Raw genomic sequence first — 17,617 nt, 5'->3', positions numbered from 1 at the left:
GGACATTAATTCAAATACGTCTTACATTATGTCTAAAATGATCTCAGCTTTAAAATGCTCTTTTAATTTATAATTCATAATTCATATTTCCTTCATAATTCCTTCTCCCTCCCCTACTTCTTTCTTACCGTTTATAAATGTTGTTCCCCAACCCTTGTAGCTCAAGACCCAAAAGAGAAGTGATAACTCCCCATAATGGGACTCAAACTACTGACAATATAGCCTAATTCATGGGGTTTAGTTGATGGTTTATAATAAAATAAAATAAGTGTGTATACCCTGGCGTCGTGGGCGATGAGCTCCTTGCACTCGTCACACGTGTTGGAGAACAGGCTGTCGTAGCAGGGGATGCAGTAGGGGCTGTCCTCGGACTGGATGTACTTGCGGCCGTACAGCGACTCTTTGCAGTTGTCACAGTCAAAGCGGTCGGCCATCGTCACCTTCTCGAAACCTGAAACACAGGAGACGCCGAAAGTTAGAGTTGCCACAACTCCATTTTGCAATGTCAGGCATTTAGCACTGCAGACTACAGACTTATACAGTCTAGTGCTTCAGTAAACAATGAAGCACTAGACATAATGTCTAAACAATGTTGTTTGTTTTTACGTCCGGAGACCCCTGTCCAGGACACAGGCTTCAGACACGCGTCCTCAGGAGACTTGGCTCAGATCTGAACCCATTTGATTTGTCGTTAGGAACCCATCGCGACTGCATGCCCACAACCCACAACCAAGTAAACAATGAACTGTTTTAACCCATTCTGACCTGAGATCAGATTCTAAAAATGTCAGTCGTTCTTCGATTTTTCAAAAAATAGCAGACCTACAAGCTCGTATCGCGCCACTCGGTGGCGCGATATGAGCTTGTAGATCTGCTATTTTTCAATAGCTAAAGCATAACATGATGCCAACACCAAAATGGGTGCCCGGTCAGAATGGGTTAAAGGCCCACACCGCACCAATGCAACTCCTTGCAACAAAACAGTTTTAAGGAGTCAAGGACATGTTACACCAATGCAACTCCTTGCAACTGTTTGTTTGTAAGGAGTTGCATGGCGAATCATTGGTACCATGTGTGATAACTTTATGCTATCTAGAATAGATTACATTTTACGTTTACGTAGGCCTACATTTTGGCTCCGGAACTTTCCAGCTGTGGACATAAGCCTGATTAAAGGTGCAGTAAGTGATTTTCTTTTGTTAAAATAAGTGTCAAATAGCCCTATATTCTGATAGCAATCATTGCTACAGTAAAGACATAATAAGGTTTGTTCAGTAACGGGGGTCTGTTACTGTCTCAACTTATAACTTCTTTATTCGTTCTGTAGCCAAATGCGAAAGGAAATAAAAGCCTGGGTACCGAGGCTATTTGTTCTGTAAAGCACTTTCTATTCTTTGTCATGAAGTGAAAAAGAATAAATAAAGTTTATTATTATTATTATTATTATTATTCCAGATGCAGAATGAACAAGTGAAATTGATGGCAAAGAAACGAGCTGACAACATTGAAACTGGACCACTATAAAAAAAGAAGCTGATAGATGGTTACTATATGAAAGAAATGGAAAGACAGGGAGAAACCTGTCACTGAACAAAACTCTATAGCAATGATTACGGAATCTGAATATAGATCTTTATGCTTTTCACAAAATAAATGGGAAAATAGAGCTTATAGCTCATCTACAAACTCACAACGTGACGGGATGCGAGCTTCAGATCCACCTAACTATTTTCAGCACGTAACACAACAGTGTTACGTGCTCAATTTATACAGAGTATGAATTGAGCAATAGCGTGGACGATGAGGACAGCTGGGGGAGGACAGAGACACAGTGGACGATGAGGACAGCTGGGGGAGGACAGAGACACACAGTGGACGATGAGGACAGCTGGGGGAGGACAGAGACACACAGTGGACGATGAGGACAGCTGGGGGAGGACAGAGACACACAGTGGACGATGAGGACAGCTGGGGGAGGACAGAGACACAGTGGACGATGAGGACAGCTGGGGGAGGACAGAGACACACAGTGGACGATGAGGACAGCTGGGGGAGGACAGAGACACACAGTGGACGATGAGGACAGCTGGGGGAGGACAGAGACACAGTGGACGATGAGGACAGCTGGGGGAGGACAGAGACACACAGTGGACCATGAGGACAGCTGGGGGAGGACAGAGACACACAGTGGACGACGAGGACAGCTGGGGGAGGACAGAGACACAGTGGACGATGAGGACAGCTGGGGGAGGACAGAGACACACAGTGGACGATGAGGACAGCTGGGGGAGGACAGAGACACACAGTGGACCATGAGGACAGCTGGGGGAGGACAGAGACACACAGTGGACCATGAGGACAGCTGGGGGAGGACAGAGACACAGTGGACGATGAGGTGGGGGAGAACAGAGACACACAGTGGACTATGAGGACAGCTGGGGGAGGACAGAGACACACAGTGGACGATGAGGACAGCGAGGACAGAGACACACAGTGGACGATGAGGACAGCTGGGGGAGGACAGAGACACAGTGGACGATGAGGACAGCTGGGGGAGGACAGAGACACACAGTGGACGATGAGGACAGCTGGGGGAGGACAGAGACACAGTGGACGATGAGGACAGCTGGGGGAGGACAGAGACACAGTGGACGATGAGGACAGCTGGGGGAGGACAGAGACACAGTGGACGATGAGGACAGCTGGGGGAGGACAGAGACACAGTGGACGATGAGGACAGCTGGGGGAGGACAGAGACACACAGTGGACGATGAGGACAGCTGGGGGAGGACAGAGACACAGTGGACGATGAGGACAGCTGGGGGAGGACAGAGACACAGTGGACGATGAGGACAGCTGGGGGAGGACAGAGACACACAGTGGGCCATGAGGACAGCTGGGGGAGGACAGAGACACACAGTGGACGATGAGGACAGACCAGACCAAAGAATGGGACCCAATGCCTCCCGGGTGGCCCTCAACTCAACATCACGGGTTGGATTGGATGGGGGGTCAGATCAACTACAAATGATTCCCGAGCACGGCACGGCTGGCGGCTCAGCGCTCCAAGAGATGGTACTTCAAAGGCGGGGAACAAATGTCACTGTCACGGTGACGTGTGTGACAAATAGTAGGACCGGACGTTTGACTTTGAGAGAGACGGAGGTAGAGGCGCGAGGAAGGTTTTCCGTCGCTTCACGTCCCTCCCCGGGACAGAAGTAGGACGCCATTAGTGTATAGGGTTTCTCTGCCAATATTTATACTGCAAGTACCGCTGCTCATGGGATTTACACCGAAATGAAATGAAGAGAAGTGGCTGGGCGGGGGCGTAGAGAGAGAGAGAGAGAGAGAGAGAGAGAGAGAGAGAGAGAGAGACATAGATGAAAATGGTGAGAGAGACAGGGAGAACAAGAGACAGAGAAAGACAGGACTTTCATGAGAGGTACAAAACGCCTATTAACTTTTATTGCCGAGCGATGAAAGTGATGTGCAAGGAAGGGAGAGAGAGAGACACGCACGCACGGATGCACACAAGCATGCACACACACACACACACACACACACACACACACACACACACACACACACACACACACACACACACACACACACACACACGCACACACACACACACACACACACACACACATTGGTTCATTGGGAACACCTACACTACAGTATGTACCGTACCTATGGTACTGTACCACCAAATGAGACAGAAAGGTCAATAAATGTGTGTGTGTGTGTGTGTGTGTGTGTGTGTGTGTGTGTGTGTGTGTGTGTGTGTGTGTGTGTGTGTGTGAGAGAGAGAGAGAGTCCATGCACGTGAAAACAGCAGACCCACTGAAGCACAATGTTTCAAACACTATACAGCTGCAGGGTCATGCAACCAGCAGGCCTATACAGTATAATACCGTAACCATACTGTACGTCCATGACAAAATTGGTTAACATCGCCTCGACCACTTGAACCCTACACCACACATCGGTTATTTGAACAGCGCGACGGGTTTTCTATTTTCAAAAGAATCTTGAAAGGGAGGGGGGGGGGGGGGGGGGGGGGGGAGGGGGGTGGCGCAGGGTGTACCTCCCTGGAACAAAATATTTTCAGACGGTGGTCCTCGGCCAAACACATATATTATTAACCCATTCTGACCTGAGATCAGATTCACACGAGGTTTCCCGCTGGACACACACTGGTCTGATTAACCCATTCTGACCCGAGATCAGATTCTAAAAATGTCAGTCGCTCTTCGATTTTTCAAAAATATCAGACCTACAAGCTCGTATCGCGCCACTCGGTGGCGCGATACGAGCTTGTAGATCTGTTATTTTTCAATAGCTAAAGCATAACATGACGCTAACACCAGAATGGGTTCCCGTTCGGAATGGGTTAACATGGGAGTCCATGGCGTGAAAATGTACACTAGACACACACTTGTCGGTGTTGGATTGGCCCCTTGATCATAGCCGAACACACACCGTACAAAGTGACAGAATCTATTGCGGGGAGCATATGAGGCTACCAACACTGTACTGCATGGGGCTGCCAAAACATGACAGCATGGCTGTGGGGGGGGGGAGTGATACGGCCCTCTGGCAGAGTGCAGTTCCACCTCCGCCCAGGAGGGAGAATAAAAAATAATAACCACCTCTGATATCACAATCAATCAAACTTTCACCCCGAGGTGCTGCAGCATGCGCTGCCTGGCTTACACACCACCACGCCCCCCCCGCTCAGGCAAAGTACAGCACGCCAGGAAAGTATGTGTATACACATCGGCACGCACACACACACACACACACACACACACAGTATCAAATACATAAGACACACACAAGCATGCCGATATACTCATGGAATACCTATACACATTCTGAAATGCAAGTGCACAAATACATACATACATACAAGCACACACGTGCGCACTCGCACGCACGCACGCCTGCACACACATGCGCAGGTAAGTTGACAGACAGACAAAGGAGGCTAGAATAATGGCCAAATCACACACAGGATACATCATCAAAGACAACATCAGTCCCAGACTCTCACGTTTCATCCGTCTGAGGCCTCTTGTGAGATAAAAGCTCCTAATGAGTCAGGGTGTGAGGGGGGGGGGGGGGGGGGGGACCACCTCACCTGTTCCCCCATTCTTCATAAATAACCCTGTGACGCGCTCCAAGCTAAAAACCCGCTCGGCACCCCCGCATTGGCCTTTTAGACATAAATTAAGCCAGAGTAAATATGAGGTGGCCTTGTGTTGGCCGTGTGTATACGCTGGCTCACATCACTGGACCTCCCATATTATCTCTCCATCTAATAAGGGAGTGGAATGGAATGGATATACCCCCTTTTGGACCCGCGACCTCTCAGGTCGTAGACGGTATCCATCTGGAGGTATACTGGGGTGGGGGAAAATGTCAGCACAACCTCTTATCTCCATCTATTCTATAACTTTTTATGTTTCTTTTTCGTAAATGAGACATGGTACTGCATGCGTGTATAGGAGCTGAAATACTTTCTAGTACAGCAAGCAACGACGCGGCGCATTGTGAGCTGATCTGCTGTTTTGCCAAAAGATTGTGTATCTTCACCTATTATAGCTACTAGCCCTTACCCGTTGTGAGATATTGCCCCCCCCCCCCCCCCCCCCCCGCTCCCTTGTGGCCGCAGGGGGGTACTGTGCCTTGGGTGCGTTTTCGCATTTTTTATTCACTAATAAATTCATTATTAATTTATAAGTTATTATGGTCAATGCCTGTGTGAAAAGTGGGAGTGATTGGTGCAGGCGGTGCAGGAGATACGGCAGTGTTTCTGACAGACATTCAGACAGACAGACATTGACTGAATTATAGTATGATTATAGTATGATGATGATGATAATTCGATTAGATTTTAGCGTTGGCTAAAAAACAAAACAAAAAAAAACAATCTTGAAAGAACTAATAGATTTAGAAGCCATTCGTATAGAATCTCCCCTCAGGTCTTATCAAGTCAGGTCTTAATAATACCTGTGCCGTTTTAGAGTGGGGGCGCAACGTTTGCCAAAGTGTTGCGGACACGTTTAATAGCGACAGCAGCACCTGCGATAAGAATCAACTTGGAGAGAAGAAGCGAGTTGAAAAGCACTGCTACGGCGCTATGAGCTCAGCCTTATCTGCACAGTGGCAGCCAGGTATGTGCCGGCCGCGCTCGCCAGGCCCGCCGAGCCGAGCGAGACACGGCATGACTCATGGCGGACGGGAAAAGCGAGCGAGCGCTGCCCGTGACGTCTGATGTCAGCCTCTGGTTCCAAAGTGAATCCAGCAGCTGTCAGCAGCTGTTTATTGCTATTCCCCCCTGGCTGCCCCCCCCCCCCCCCCCTTCATTTGTATCATCTGCTCGGTAAATGGCTGGAGAAACTTAACCCATTTTGGACTGAAAAAATGTATTTTTTTAAATGTCTTTTTTTTCCTGAAAAACCTCATGTTTCTATATCAGTGGTTCTCAATATTTCATGTCAAGGACCCCCAAAAATATATGAAATTGGCCGCTGACCCCCCATCTGAAAATATGTTGTTTCAGGGACCCCCTCCCCAGAAGCAAAGATTTGAGTTAAAAACGTTCGCTCTGAAAGAGTATATATTCAAAGCTTTGCACCACATGTTCATGATTTAAAAAAAAAATAGCAGACCTACAAGCTCGTAGCGTGCCACTCGGTGGCACGCTATGAGCTTGTAGATCACAACACTTTTGATGCCATCAGCGTTCAGCGTACAATGTAAGACAATGAGGAGCATATTTTGAATTAATAATTTCTAATCACTGGAGCAATTTCTTTTTTCTTGCCCACATTTGGAGTTACATCATGGATAAGATAACAAAGACACAATCCAAACCTCTACCAAAGTGGTCTTGCACTTTAACAAACGTATCAATACTGCAATATAGACAAATACTCTGTTACTTACAAGTAAAAGTCAGGAGTTCAAAAAGTACTGGCATCAAAATGTAGATAAAGCACCCAAAGTACCAAAATCTACAAGCTCACAATGTGTCGCATTCAAAATGTTACTCAAGTACAGTACTTGAGTAAATGTACTTAGTTATTTTGTACTACTGCTTGGTTAGCTTCTTGGGTGGATCAACATCCATGGATTCCAGGATGTTCCAGAGGTGGATTATTTCCCCTCGCGGCTGCACTCCCACGCAGGTAGCAGCTCTACGGCTGCACTCCCACGCAGGCATGGCAGCTCTGCGGCTGCACTCCCACGCAGGCAGGCAGCTCTACGGCTGCACTCCTACGCAGGCAGGCAGCTCTGCGGCTGCACTCCCACGCAGGCAGGCAGCTCTACGGCTGCACTCCCACGCAGGCAGGCAGCTCTATACGGCTGCACTCCCACGCAGGCAGGCAGCTCTATACGGCTGCACTCCCACGCAGGCAGGCAGCTCCACGGCTGCACTCCCACGCAGGCAGGCAGCTCTATGGCTGCACTCCCACGCAGGCAGGCAGCTCTACGGCTGCACTCCCACGCAGGCAGGCAGCTCTGCGGCTGCACTCCCACGCAGGCAGGCAGCTCTACGGCTGCACTCCCACGCAGGCAGGCAGCTCTATACGGCTGCACTCCCACGCAGGCAGGCAGCTCTATACGGCTGCACTCCCACGCAGGCAGGCAGCTCTACGGCTGCACTCCCACGCAGGCAGGCAGCTCTATACGGCTGCACTCCCACGCAGGCAGGCAGCTCTACGGCTGCACTCCCACGCAGGCAGGCAGCTCTGCGGCTGCACTCCCACGCAGGCAGGCAGCTCTACGGCTGCACTCCCACGCAGGCAGGCAGCTCTACGGCTGCACTCCCACGCAGGCAGGCAGCTCTACGGCTGCACTCCCACGCAGGCAGGCAGCTCCGCGGCTGCGCTCCCACGCAGGCAGGCAGCTCTATACGGCTGCACTCCCACGCAGGCATGGCAGCTCTACGGCTGCACTCCCACGCAGGCAGGCAGCTCCACGGCTGCGCTCCCACGCAGGCAGGCAGCTCTGCGGCTGCACTCCCACGCAGGCAGGCAGCTCTACGGCTGCACTCCCACGCAGGCAGGCAGCTCCACGGCTGCACTCCCACGCAGGCAGGCAGCTCTATACGGCTGCACTCCCACGCAGGCAGGCAGCTCTATACGGCTGCACTCCCACGCAGGCAGGCAGCTCTACGGCTGCACTCCCACGCAGGCAGGCAGCTCTATACGGCTGCACTCCCACGCAGGCAGGCAGCTCTACGGCTGCACTCCCACGCAGGCAGGCAGCTCTATACGGCTGCACTCCCACGCAGGCAGGCAGCTCTACGGCTGCACTCCCACGCAGGCAGGCAGCTCTACGGCTGCACTCCCACGCAGGCAGGCAGCTCTACGGCTGCACTCCCACGCAGGCAGGCAGCTCTACGGCTGCACTCCCACGCAGGCAGGCAGCTCTACGGCTGCACTCCCACGCAGGCAGGCAGCTCTACGGCTGCACTCCCACGCAGGCAGGCAGCTCTACGGCTGCACTCCCACGCAGGCAGGCAGCTCTACGGCTGCACTCCCACGCAGGCAGGCAGCTCTACGGCTGCACTCCCACGCAGGCAGGCAGCTCTGGTCAGGCCTTCCTCACTACAAGTGTATTTATGGTCTCAGGAGAGATGTGGGTTGGAGCTAAAACAACCAGGCTGACAGCAATCAGTTAAGATTAGGTAGCTCACACACACACACACACGCACACACACACTCACACACACATGCACATGCAGTCTCTCGCGCGCGCGCACACACACACACACACACACACACACACACACACACACACACACACACACACACACACACACACACACACACACACACACACACACACACACACACACACACACACACACACACACAGAGCACGGATGGGAACGGTACACATGCAAAGGTTCCAAAGCCTCCGATACATAAATACGGATTACTTAAAAATAAAAAAAAGGGGGGGGGGTCTTGTTTTGGTTTTGGGGTCTTGTAGTATCGACATGTCAGAAGGGAGATCAGCAAGAGTAACAATCTGAGAGTGCTGAGTAGCTTAAAGTGAACCCTCCGTGCCCACGGGTTCACAGAGGGCCGTGACGTCAGCGCGTTGACCTCCAGTGGTCTGCGTTAAGACGTGACCCAATCCAACAAACCGCTGACCCAAAGCCCCGGCCTAAACATCCTTTCCCCAACATCGGCCCCCACGAGGAGTGAGAGGGGATTTGCGTATACATGTGTACAGGCGTGTGTCTCTGTGTGTGTGTGTGTGTGTGTGTGTGTGTGTGTGTGAGAGAGGAGGGGAGAGGAGAGATTGGATCTAGTCCATGTTGAAGTCCAGTGCGGAGGCCTGTTCTCACAGGGCTTTGAACCTGGCTTCCTGGCAAAAGATCCATTCCCCCGCATCATGTTATGCTTTAGCTATTGAAAAATAGCAGATCTACAAGCTCATATCGCGCCACCGGCGCGATATGAGCTTGTAGGTCTGCTATTTTTGAAAAAACGACTGACATTTTTTTCAATCTGATCTCAGGTCAGAATGGGTTAATAATGAAACTGTCAGGATGTAATAGACATTTTTTTTTTAATCTGATCTCAGGTCAGAATGGGTTAATAAAATACCCTCGCATGCTAGGACCCTGTGACTAAGAACCCCACTCTGTTAATAAAATACCCAAATACCACAGTCATGACTGACTCGGATCGAGAGAGAGAGAGAGAGAGAGAGAGAGAGAGAGAGAGAGAGAGAGAGAGAGAGAGAGAGAGAGAGAGAGAGAGAGAGAGAGAGAGAGAGAGAGAGAGAGAGAGAGAGAGGGAAAGAGAGAGAGAGAGGGAGGGGGATATATCAAGGAAATCACCACCACCCCCAGTGAGGACAATGGCCTCAATACTGTTGTTTACAGAGTATTCTAGCGCTGCAAAGCAATGAAGGTATTAGTCCGAGATGTATTCCATTCTCAGGCTGAGGCTGTAATGATCCAGAGGGATTTGGGCTGAGTGGCATATTGAAAATATATCCAGATACGGTGAACGCTGCGCTATATAGGTCAACCTAAATGACTCTGCACAAAATGCTCTTCTCTGATTCTCTTAGCCCTAGTCGTTTGCTAGCATGTGGTTTGTCTTTCCCGTTTTAATGAGTACATTTACTCCGGTACTGTCGGCCTACTTAAGTGCAATTGTATAGGTAGCCTACTTTTACTTGTACCCAACTACATCTCAAATAGGCCTATTATACTTTTTAGATCTACAATTATCTGAAAGCTTTAGTAACAAGATACAAAATATACAAATTAATCATACTTTGCACATCATCTATTCGAAAACAGTTGACCTACATACCGGTAGTATATTTTGATACCAACTTCTCATGTACATTTTGAATTCAGTACTTTTACTTGTAACAGTAGAGTATGTCTGCAGTGTAGTATTCTTTACTTTATGAACAAATTCTGAGTACATTATATTTCTCCACCACTGAGGATGCGGGCCAATGTAGAGAGACACCACAGAATATCAAACCAATGGCAGCTAACCTAACAGATGATGTACGGCGCCGCTGTTGCCATGCAACATAGTGCCGGTGGGTTACTGGGGAGGGCTGGAAGCTACCCGGTCCAGTCCGGTCTCACAGGCGAGCCCTGCTAATCCCCTGCCCAAACTTTGCTCACGCTCCGGTTCACTCCAAACGTACAAACTGCACACCGTCTCTGCCCGGGTGGGAAACCTCATAAGTCCAAAACTGTTACTTTTCAGGGTTCAAATAACAGCAAAAGTAGCTGATCGACAAGCTCGAAACTAGAGCGTGTGGATCTACTGCTTTTGACGCTTCCGTGCGACGCTTGTAGTATGAGTAAGTGGGACGTTCATTTACGAGGGGAAAAAACAACACAAAAACTTTAAATATGAAGATAAGAGGTTTTTGCCCGACGGCATCGACATCCTATTAGGAATGACCCTGGCAACAGGCCTCCCCCCCCCCGCTCTCCTCCCACCCAATAGGAGAGTGCGATTGTCAAAGATCTGTTTGGCTAAGACTAGACAAAGCAGTGGACTGTATGTTACATAAACACAGGAGACAGTTGGTAGCAGAAGGCAGAAGGCTGAAAAAAAGGAGAAAAAAAACCCTTTGTAAACGGTAAATGGACAGCAGATTTGTCCAAAAGAACCCCAATTATGAAATACATCTCTGCAGATCATGCAGTGCATCATTAATGTGCCCACTGTCTAGCCTCATGATGTGTTGAAGCTTATGTGTGTGTGTGTGTGTGTGTGTGTGTGTGTGTGTGTGTGTGTGTGTGTGTGTGTGTGTGTGTGTGTGTGCGTGTGTGTGTGTGTGTGTGTGTGTGTGTGTGTGTGTGTGTGTGTGTGTGCGTGTGTGCGTGTGTGTGTGTGTGTGTGTGTGTGCGTGAGCGAGTCAGGCGAATACATGGCCTTGGGAGGGGAGAGAAAGACAACACCATGAATGTGTGTGTACATTAGTTAGTAGGCATTTAGGGTTCAGTTGAAGGCTTTGTTTGTCCTTGATGACTGAGCAGAACAAACACATTGTAAAGACACGTGCACGGCACGCACACATGCACGCCGTACATACAGTACCCACACACACACTGGTAGTGTAAAATGACCAGACGTTAGTGATATGTATAATGTGAAATGTAGTTGTCCATGTGCTACTGCCTATACGACTGCAAACACCCACCCACCCCCCAAAGAAGTAAGCTCTATATTCCAATATAAATCACTGCTATAGAGTGTTTGTAATGCAGCAGGGGGTCTCTCCCCATTTCTCCAGCTCTTTAGTAAACAGAATCTTCAGGTCAGGTTACCAATTTGTCTGCTCTTTTTTTTCACCACTTCCAATTTCCAAATTCCAATGTTTTGGATACAATTGGTATCGTTATCTGAACATTTATTTTCTGTTTGTTAACACTTGGCCGAGATCTACGTCAATTAAAGCATTATTATTTAATGCTACGCTTTTATAGAGCTTTCGATCGATCAAGCCATAATGCTACTTACGTTAGCAACTGGGTCGCCCATCTTAGATCGTCATCACCATAATAATCCATTCTATCTGTTTCTTTCAATCGCCTGTATCTCCTATATTCCTTTGTCCCAGATGGCATTTTTGGTCAAAACAAAGTTTCTTTGATGGCACAGAGCCGACGATGTGGAGCCCTCCAGTGCCTCGGTATAGTCAGCATCACGTTATGCTTTAGCTATTGAAAAATAGCAGATCTACAAGCTCATATCGCGCCACCGAGTGGCGCGATACGAGCTTGTAGGTCTGCTATTTTTTGAAAAATCGAAGAACGACTGACATTTTTAGAATCTGATCTCAGGTCAGAATGGGTTAATCAGACCAGTGTGTTGTCCAGTGGAAACCTGGTATGAATCTGATCTCAGGTCAGAATGGGTTAACCATATTCCATCATTCAAGGGCCTTTGTATAGAAATTAAACAGACTCCATGCAGTCACTTTCAGTTAGAGTTCTGCAGAGGCTGAGTGTCTATGACTGTCTGTGACCAGCTGATGGTTGTTGATGCTTAATTGAGGCATCAAGGAAGGCAATTATGTTTCTGTACTGTCAAATAGGTCCGACTACATCCATTTATTTAAAATAGCATCTTAAATAAATGTTGTGAAAATGTGTTGTGACTTTGATTGAAAAGTTTTAATACAAATAGTTCCAATGGCATCTAAATGTAAGGTTGCAAATATGCTTGTCGGTGTTTTGCGAGGATGAGGGGGTACCTGAAAAAGGTTTGGGAACCCCCGATATAGGGGAATATCATTGGGTTATACAGTGAGCTGTGAAGACATTGCCAGTCCTTCCTCCCACCCATTCCTATATCTTAACTGTCACTTCAAAGCAAGCACAATGTGCACAACTGTATCCACCCCTGATAAGCCTGGTGCTGTAGACGGTTGGAAACAGTGTCATGCTCTACCAGTGACAAGGCTGGCAGACCTTTGGAATATGGTCTGTGCCGAGTGCCAACATACTGCATGGGGCGGTTGCCAGTACTGTACATTAACCACTTGAACTCCAGCACCCATATTCTGGGGGTAACATTGGCCAGAAATAGCAGATCTACAGTACAAGCTCACAACGCGTCACCATGTGTCACATTATTATGAGCTTGTAAATCTGATTATTCATTAGGTGAGGGGGGAAAAAGGTGGAAAAAGGTAACTCATTTTACCAACAAATCCCTGGTCTTTTAAGCTATAAACCAACGCTATTGTTGCCATTATATATACAGCCATTATATACAGCCATTTCTACTGTTTTATTTGTTGGCCGCATGCCAGCATTTATGAGTCTGTTGTGTCTGCCGTGATTTTTACAGTCCGTGGCTGCAGTCACAGGTGTGGATTTTATTGTGCATAGTAAGCCTGCTTTACACAAAGCAGTGGCCTTCACAAAGACCAACTTAAAGTGCCTGGGGTCTCTCTCTAGCAGCTACAGTAGCTGACTCCCACACTGCTTTGCTTTGCTTTGCTTTGCTTTGCTTTGCTTTGCTTTGCTGTACTTGTCATTATCATTTTATGTACGTTGCAGATATACATAAAAATGGCTCTGAGATGGCTAACAAGAGCAGACAAGTCACAACAACGCCACACAGCAAAGGGTGTCGCCGATAAGCTCCTGTAAGGAATGCATAGATCTGTTTCCTTTCATGCAGACTCCGTAGGGAGAGAGTGATGATGAGGAAATGGAAGAGAATTCAGATAGAACAAGGTAGAGATGCAAGAAGGAGGGCGGGGGACGGGACGGGACAAGGAGAGGGTGACATTTAGAAGGCAAATGAGTGTTGGAGCAGGATCTTAACCCGATGACATGTCTTAAATCAAAGCAAAGCAAAAGTGAAAAGGCTGTGTTTGGATAAACACATAGCATCACAATGCACTAACTCTCAGTCTGCAGCTTGGACATCATCCAGCCAAAGTAAGGCTCTTTGGCTGGGTTGGAGACGGTGGGGGGGGTGGTTGCTGGACATTCAAGTATATCATTTAAAGCAGTGCAGGCCTGGCGGAGCACATCTAAAATAAAGCACAATGTCAAAAACACACTTGAGAAAAAGTTCATCCGCGGTACACTCTCTGCCGGCCACATGGAGAGAGGGCCTGACAGGGGATGCTCCTCTCGTGTTATTTATTCATGACGGTTTCCATTTGGTGACTCAAAAACGCAAAAAAATAACAAAAGGCAGGAATTGCACAAGGCTTTTTTTTTCCTTCTTTCAATGGCGCAGAACTAATGTTTGTGTCAGGACGTCAGAGAGATTACAGTCACGTTAAGTCTTTAACGGGACACAGACCCAAGGTCAAGGTCCTCCCCGGGAGGCTTCCAGGTCCGCATTTTCTCAAGGACCAGTCACTCCACAGAGTAAACTGTGCTTGTGTGCTTGGAAATGTTTAGAACGTCCTTTTACTTGACATTCTACACTCTTTGAGCACCGTTGGGCAGTAACTAAGTACATTTACTTGAGTACTTAGTATTTTTCTTTCTTTCACAGCACTAGATTTCAGAGACTTTTTGACTAAACTACATTTCTAGGAATGGGAAATGTCAATTATGAATTAACAACTTAACACGGTTAATCAGGAATCGTTTTTTTTTTTTACGTGGTTCGAATCCCAATCTGCAACACATTTTCATACATTCACTGTATGCAATTGTGTTGCAGATTAGACTGATTTCATAGTCTGCGTGGGGGTCCCTGCATGCTTCATGTCTCTCTCAGCTAATGGGCCTGTGGCCTGAAGAGAAGACCCCTGGTTTAGGAGTTAGGACATTGACATTCCACTCTCTTGGGGTCCACACAATGAAGCAACCCACTGGGTCTGACTAGGGAGATGCTAATATCCGCACAGGGTACATCTGGCTACACTTTCCGTGTGCTGCTCTTGGTTGGCTTCGGCTATATCAGATAAATGAAGTCCAGCAAAGGACGGAGTAGAGCCAATGAATCTTATCGCAGGAAGAGGAGGAAATTGCTCATGAAGGATAGATAAAGCCACGGCCATTCATAAACACATGCGTGGCATCGCGTGCTTGTTAAAACAACAACCCGGCAAATAATGCTCGGGAAAAAAATAAAAAAAATAAACATTACCCTGCTACGTGATTAACATTTGGATCCAATGTTATCCACTTGAGCCCTTGTGTGATGAATGGCGGAAATAGCTGATCTATGAGCTCGCAGCACAGCACAGCACAGCACATTGAGCACAACACAACACAGCGTTATGAGTTGTATCTGGGAGAGCTGCAATTTTCACTAATTTGGAAAATAATGTGATTCCTTGAATATTTGGTAATGATGCCAGGTTGAAAAGTTTGGCAGCCGCATTTTTACTTTGTTGAGCCATGAAATCTGAGCCCAGAGGTCTGACATTGATTGGTAACAGTGCTATTTTTTGCATTGGATTCCCCACAGGGGGATCTTAGATCTTGTCATATAAGAACTTTAATGACATAAAATGTCGTCATTGGCAGGCAATGATCTTAAGTAACTTCCCTTTGCTCAGAGCCTCAGATGGTAAAGAAAAAAGAAAAGAGAGAAGAAATATATATGGCTATCCAACCGAGCATTAATATTCTAACAATGCATCATGCCCTTTATTGCAAACAAAGACACTTATCCGCCCCACCCGGTCGGTACACCAGCGTTCCCAAAGCTTTCACGGGTTGGGACATTTATGGCATTGGGCAATCTGTGGTCATCCCAGTTTATACAGCGGGCCCGGCACATGGCCGCAGATTGGATGCTGTTGGTAAACAACATGAGGCCTCAGCATGCGAGATGATACACTTCTGCATTGGTTTCTCCACTAAGAGGAGAGCACGGGCCACCCACATCTGAAGGCCGTCTGTATACCGTACCATATGCTGTTGGTCAGTGGTGGAGAAAGTACTCCATGCTTTTTTTTTACTTAAGTAAATACTCTGTTACACAAAAAAGAAGTCCGGAATTAAAAATGTACTTGAGTAAAAAATACCAAAGCTTTGTTGTCAGAATGTACTTAAAGTCCCAAAAGTAAAAGTACCCAATATGCAGAAATGTCACGTTTCACAAGTAAAATCCTTCGCAGATAAATCTAGCGACGCATTGTCAGCTTGGCTATTTTCAACACATGCACGCACGCACGCGCCCACGCGCGCACGCGACACACACACACACACACACACACACACACACACACACACACACACACACACACACACACACACACACACACACACACACACACACACACACACACACACACACACACACACACACACACACACACACACACACACACACACACACTGCCATGGCTAGTCTCTTACCACGCTGTGATAATTTCTATTCATGTCGGATGGAAAGTGGAAACCTGAAAAGTAGCAAAAGTAGCAGATCTACAAGCTTGACACATGTTGCTTCCTTGTTTCGAGCTTGTGGATCTGCTACTTTTGAGACTTTTGTGTGACGCTGTAGTGTGGGGCATTAATTTACACAAAACGCAATAAGTTAGAATAAGGAGATGACATAACGATATATTGCAGTAATTGTGTGTGGTCACAAAATACCACGCCACACCTGGTCTCACGGAACACCATGCAGCTTTAGCGCTGTTGGTGAACCACTGCCATATCAAAGCTTCACAGGACAATGTCCTTCTCCCACGGGTTCTTTTCAGCGCCAGCGGTGATCAGACCTTGTGGCGGCTCCTCCGCGGAAACAGAGCCCTCTCAGACTTAAGGATAGAAGCGTGGCCAGCAGTCCAGACACAAGAAAGCTATAACCCGTCATTGTCCCTGAGCATTTAAACACCGCCTGGCGCGCAGTGGGAGGCGACGAAGGGCCCAAATCAAAGCCAACGCCATAAACATAAAGGGGGAAAATGAGTACCTTGCGGCAGCAAACGTCACCGTGGCCTTTGTAATTTGTCCCCTCCAGCCAACTTTTAATGATCATGCAGATGCAGGGTCTATGAGGCGTACAGTAATATTAGGCTTGATGTTGTGGTATGGACACCTTCAGCACAGAGGATGGATATCAAAGTATGAACCTGATTTATGCCTGGCTGTGCAGTGTGCACCGATCTACTGTAAGCTCACAATGTGTTGCAGCACAACGCATTGTGTGTACAACCACAATAAGGACCAAGGAAAGCTGAGTGCAAAGGACAGCCAGCTTGCTAGAACTTGACAAATAGCTTCCATCTTCACATAATACAAGGATTTGACGGATTGCTTTGTGCAGTATTAGAGAATAAATGCCGTCATCACATCACAGCACTTACAAGTCTGCTCTGCACCTATTTCTCTCTTATCTGCTGTACAATATATAATGTTTTCCTGTGCCTGAGAGCACGCTGCAATCACATTCTTCATACTGCACTATGTGAACAACATACTCGGCCAATAAAGTCTGTGAATCTCTGTTCTGTTCTTCTTGCTTGAGGTGGTAAATGTAAGTTTGGTCAAACTTAAAAAAGGAAAACACAAAGATTTGTCACAAAATAGGGAGACTGTGTGTTTGCGAATGACACGTTTTTGAAGGAGAGCCCGCAGCTAGAGCTGCAGTCGTTGTCACATCTCTCACAT

The 17,617-nt window shown here is 47.7% G+C and overlaps 1 protein-coding gene across 2 annotated transcripts in view; it reads right to left on the bottom strand.

Moving 5' to 3' along the window:
- Positions 1-17,617, bottom strand: part of fhl3a (four and a half LIM domains 3a) — a 54,720-nt gene that overhangs the window by 15,130 nt on the left and 21,973 nt on the right. For both annotated transcript variants that reach the window (XR_014569033.1, XM_083761024.1), the window contains exon 2: positions 279-451. Coding sequence is in view for 1 of the 2 variants with exons in the window: in XM_083761024.1 (XP_083617150.1) it covers positions 279-451 (173 nt within the window). In the remaining variant the exon portion in view is untranslated. The remainder of the gene's footprint in view (positions 1-278; positions 452-17,617) is intronic.

This window comes from Protomyctophum parallelum, assembly GCF_964188405.1.
Source record: "Protomyctophum parallelum genome assembly, chromosome: 3".
Taxonomy (NCBI): domain Eukaryota; kingdom Metazoa; phylum Chordata; class Actinopteri; order Myctophiformes; family Myctophidae; genus Protomyctophum; species Protomyctophum parallelum.
Note: the sequence above shows the minus strand (reverse complement) of the source record. Positions and strands in the feature narration are given on the sequence as shown.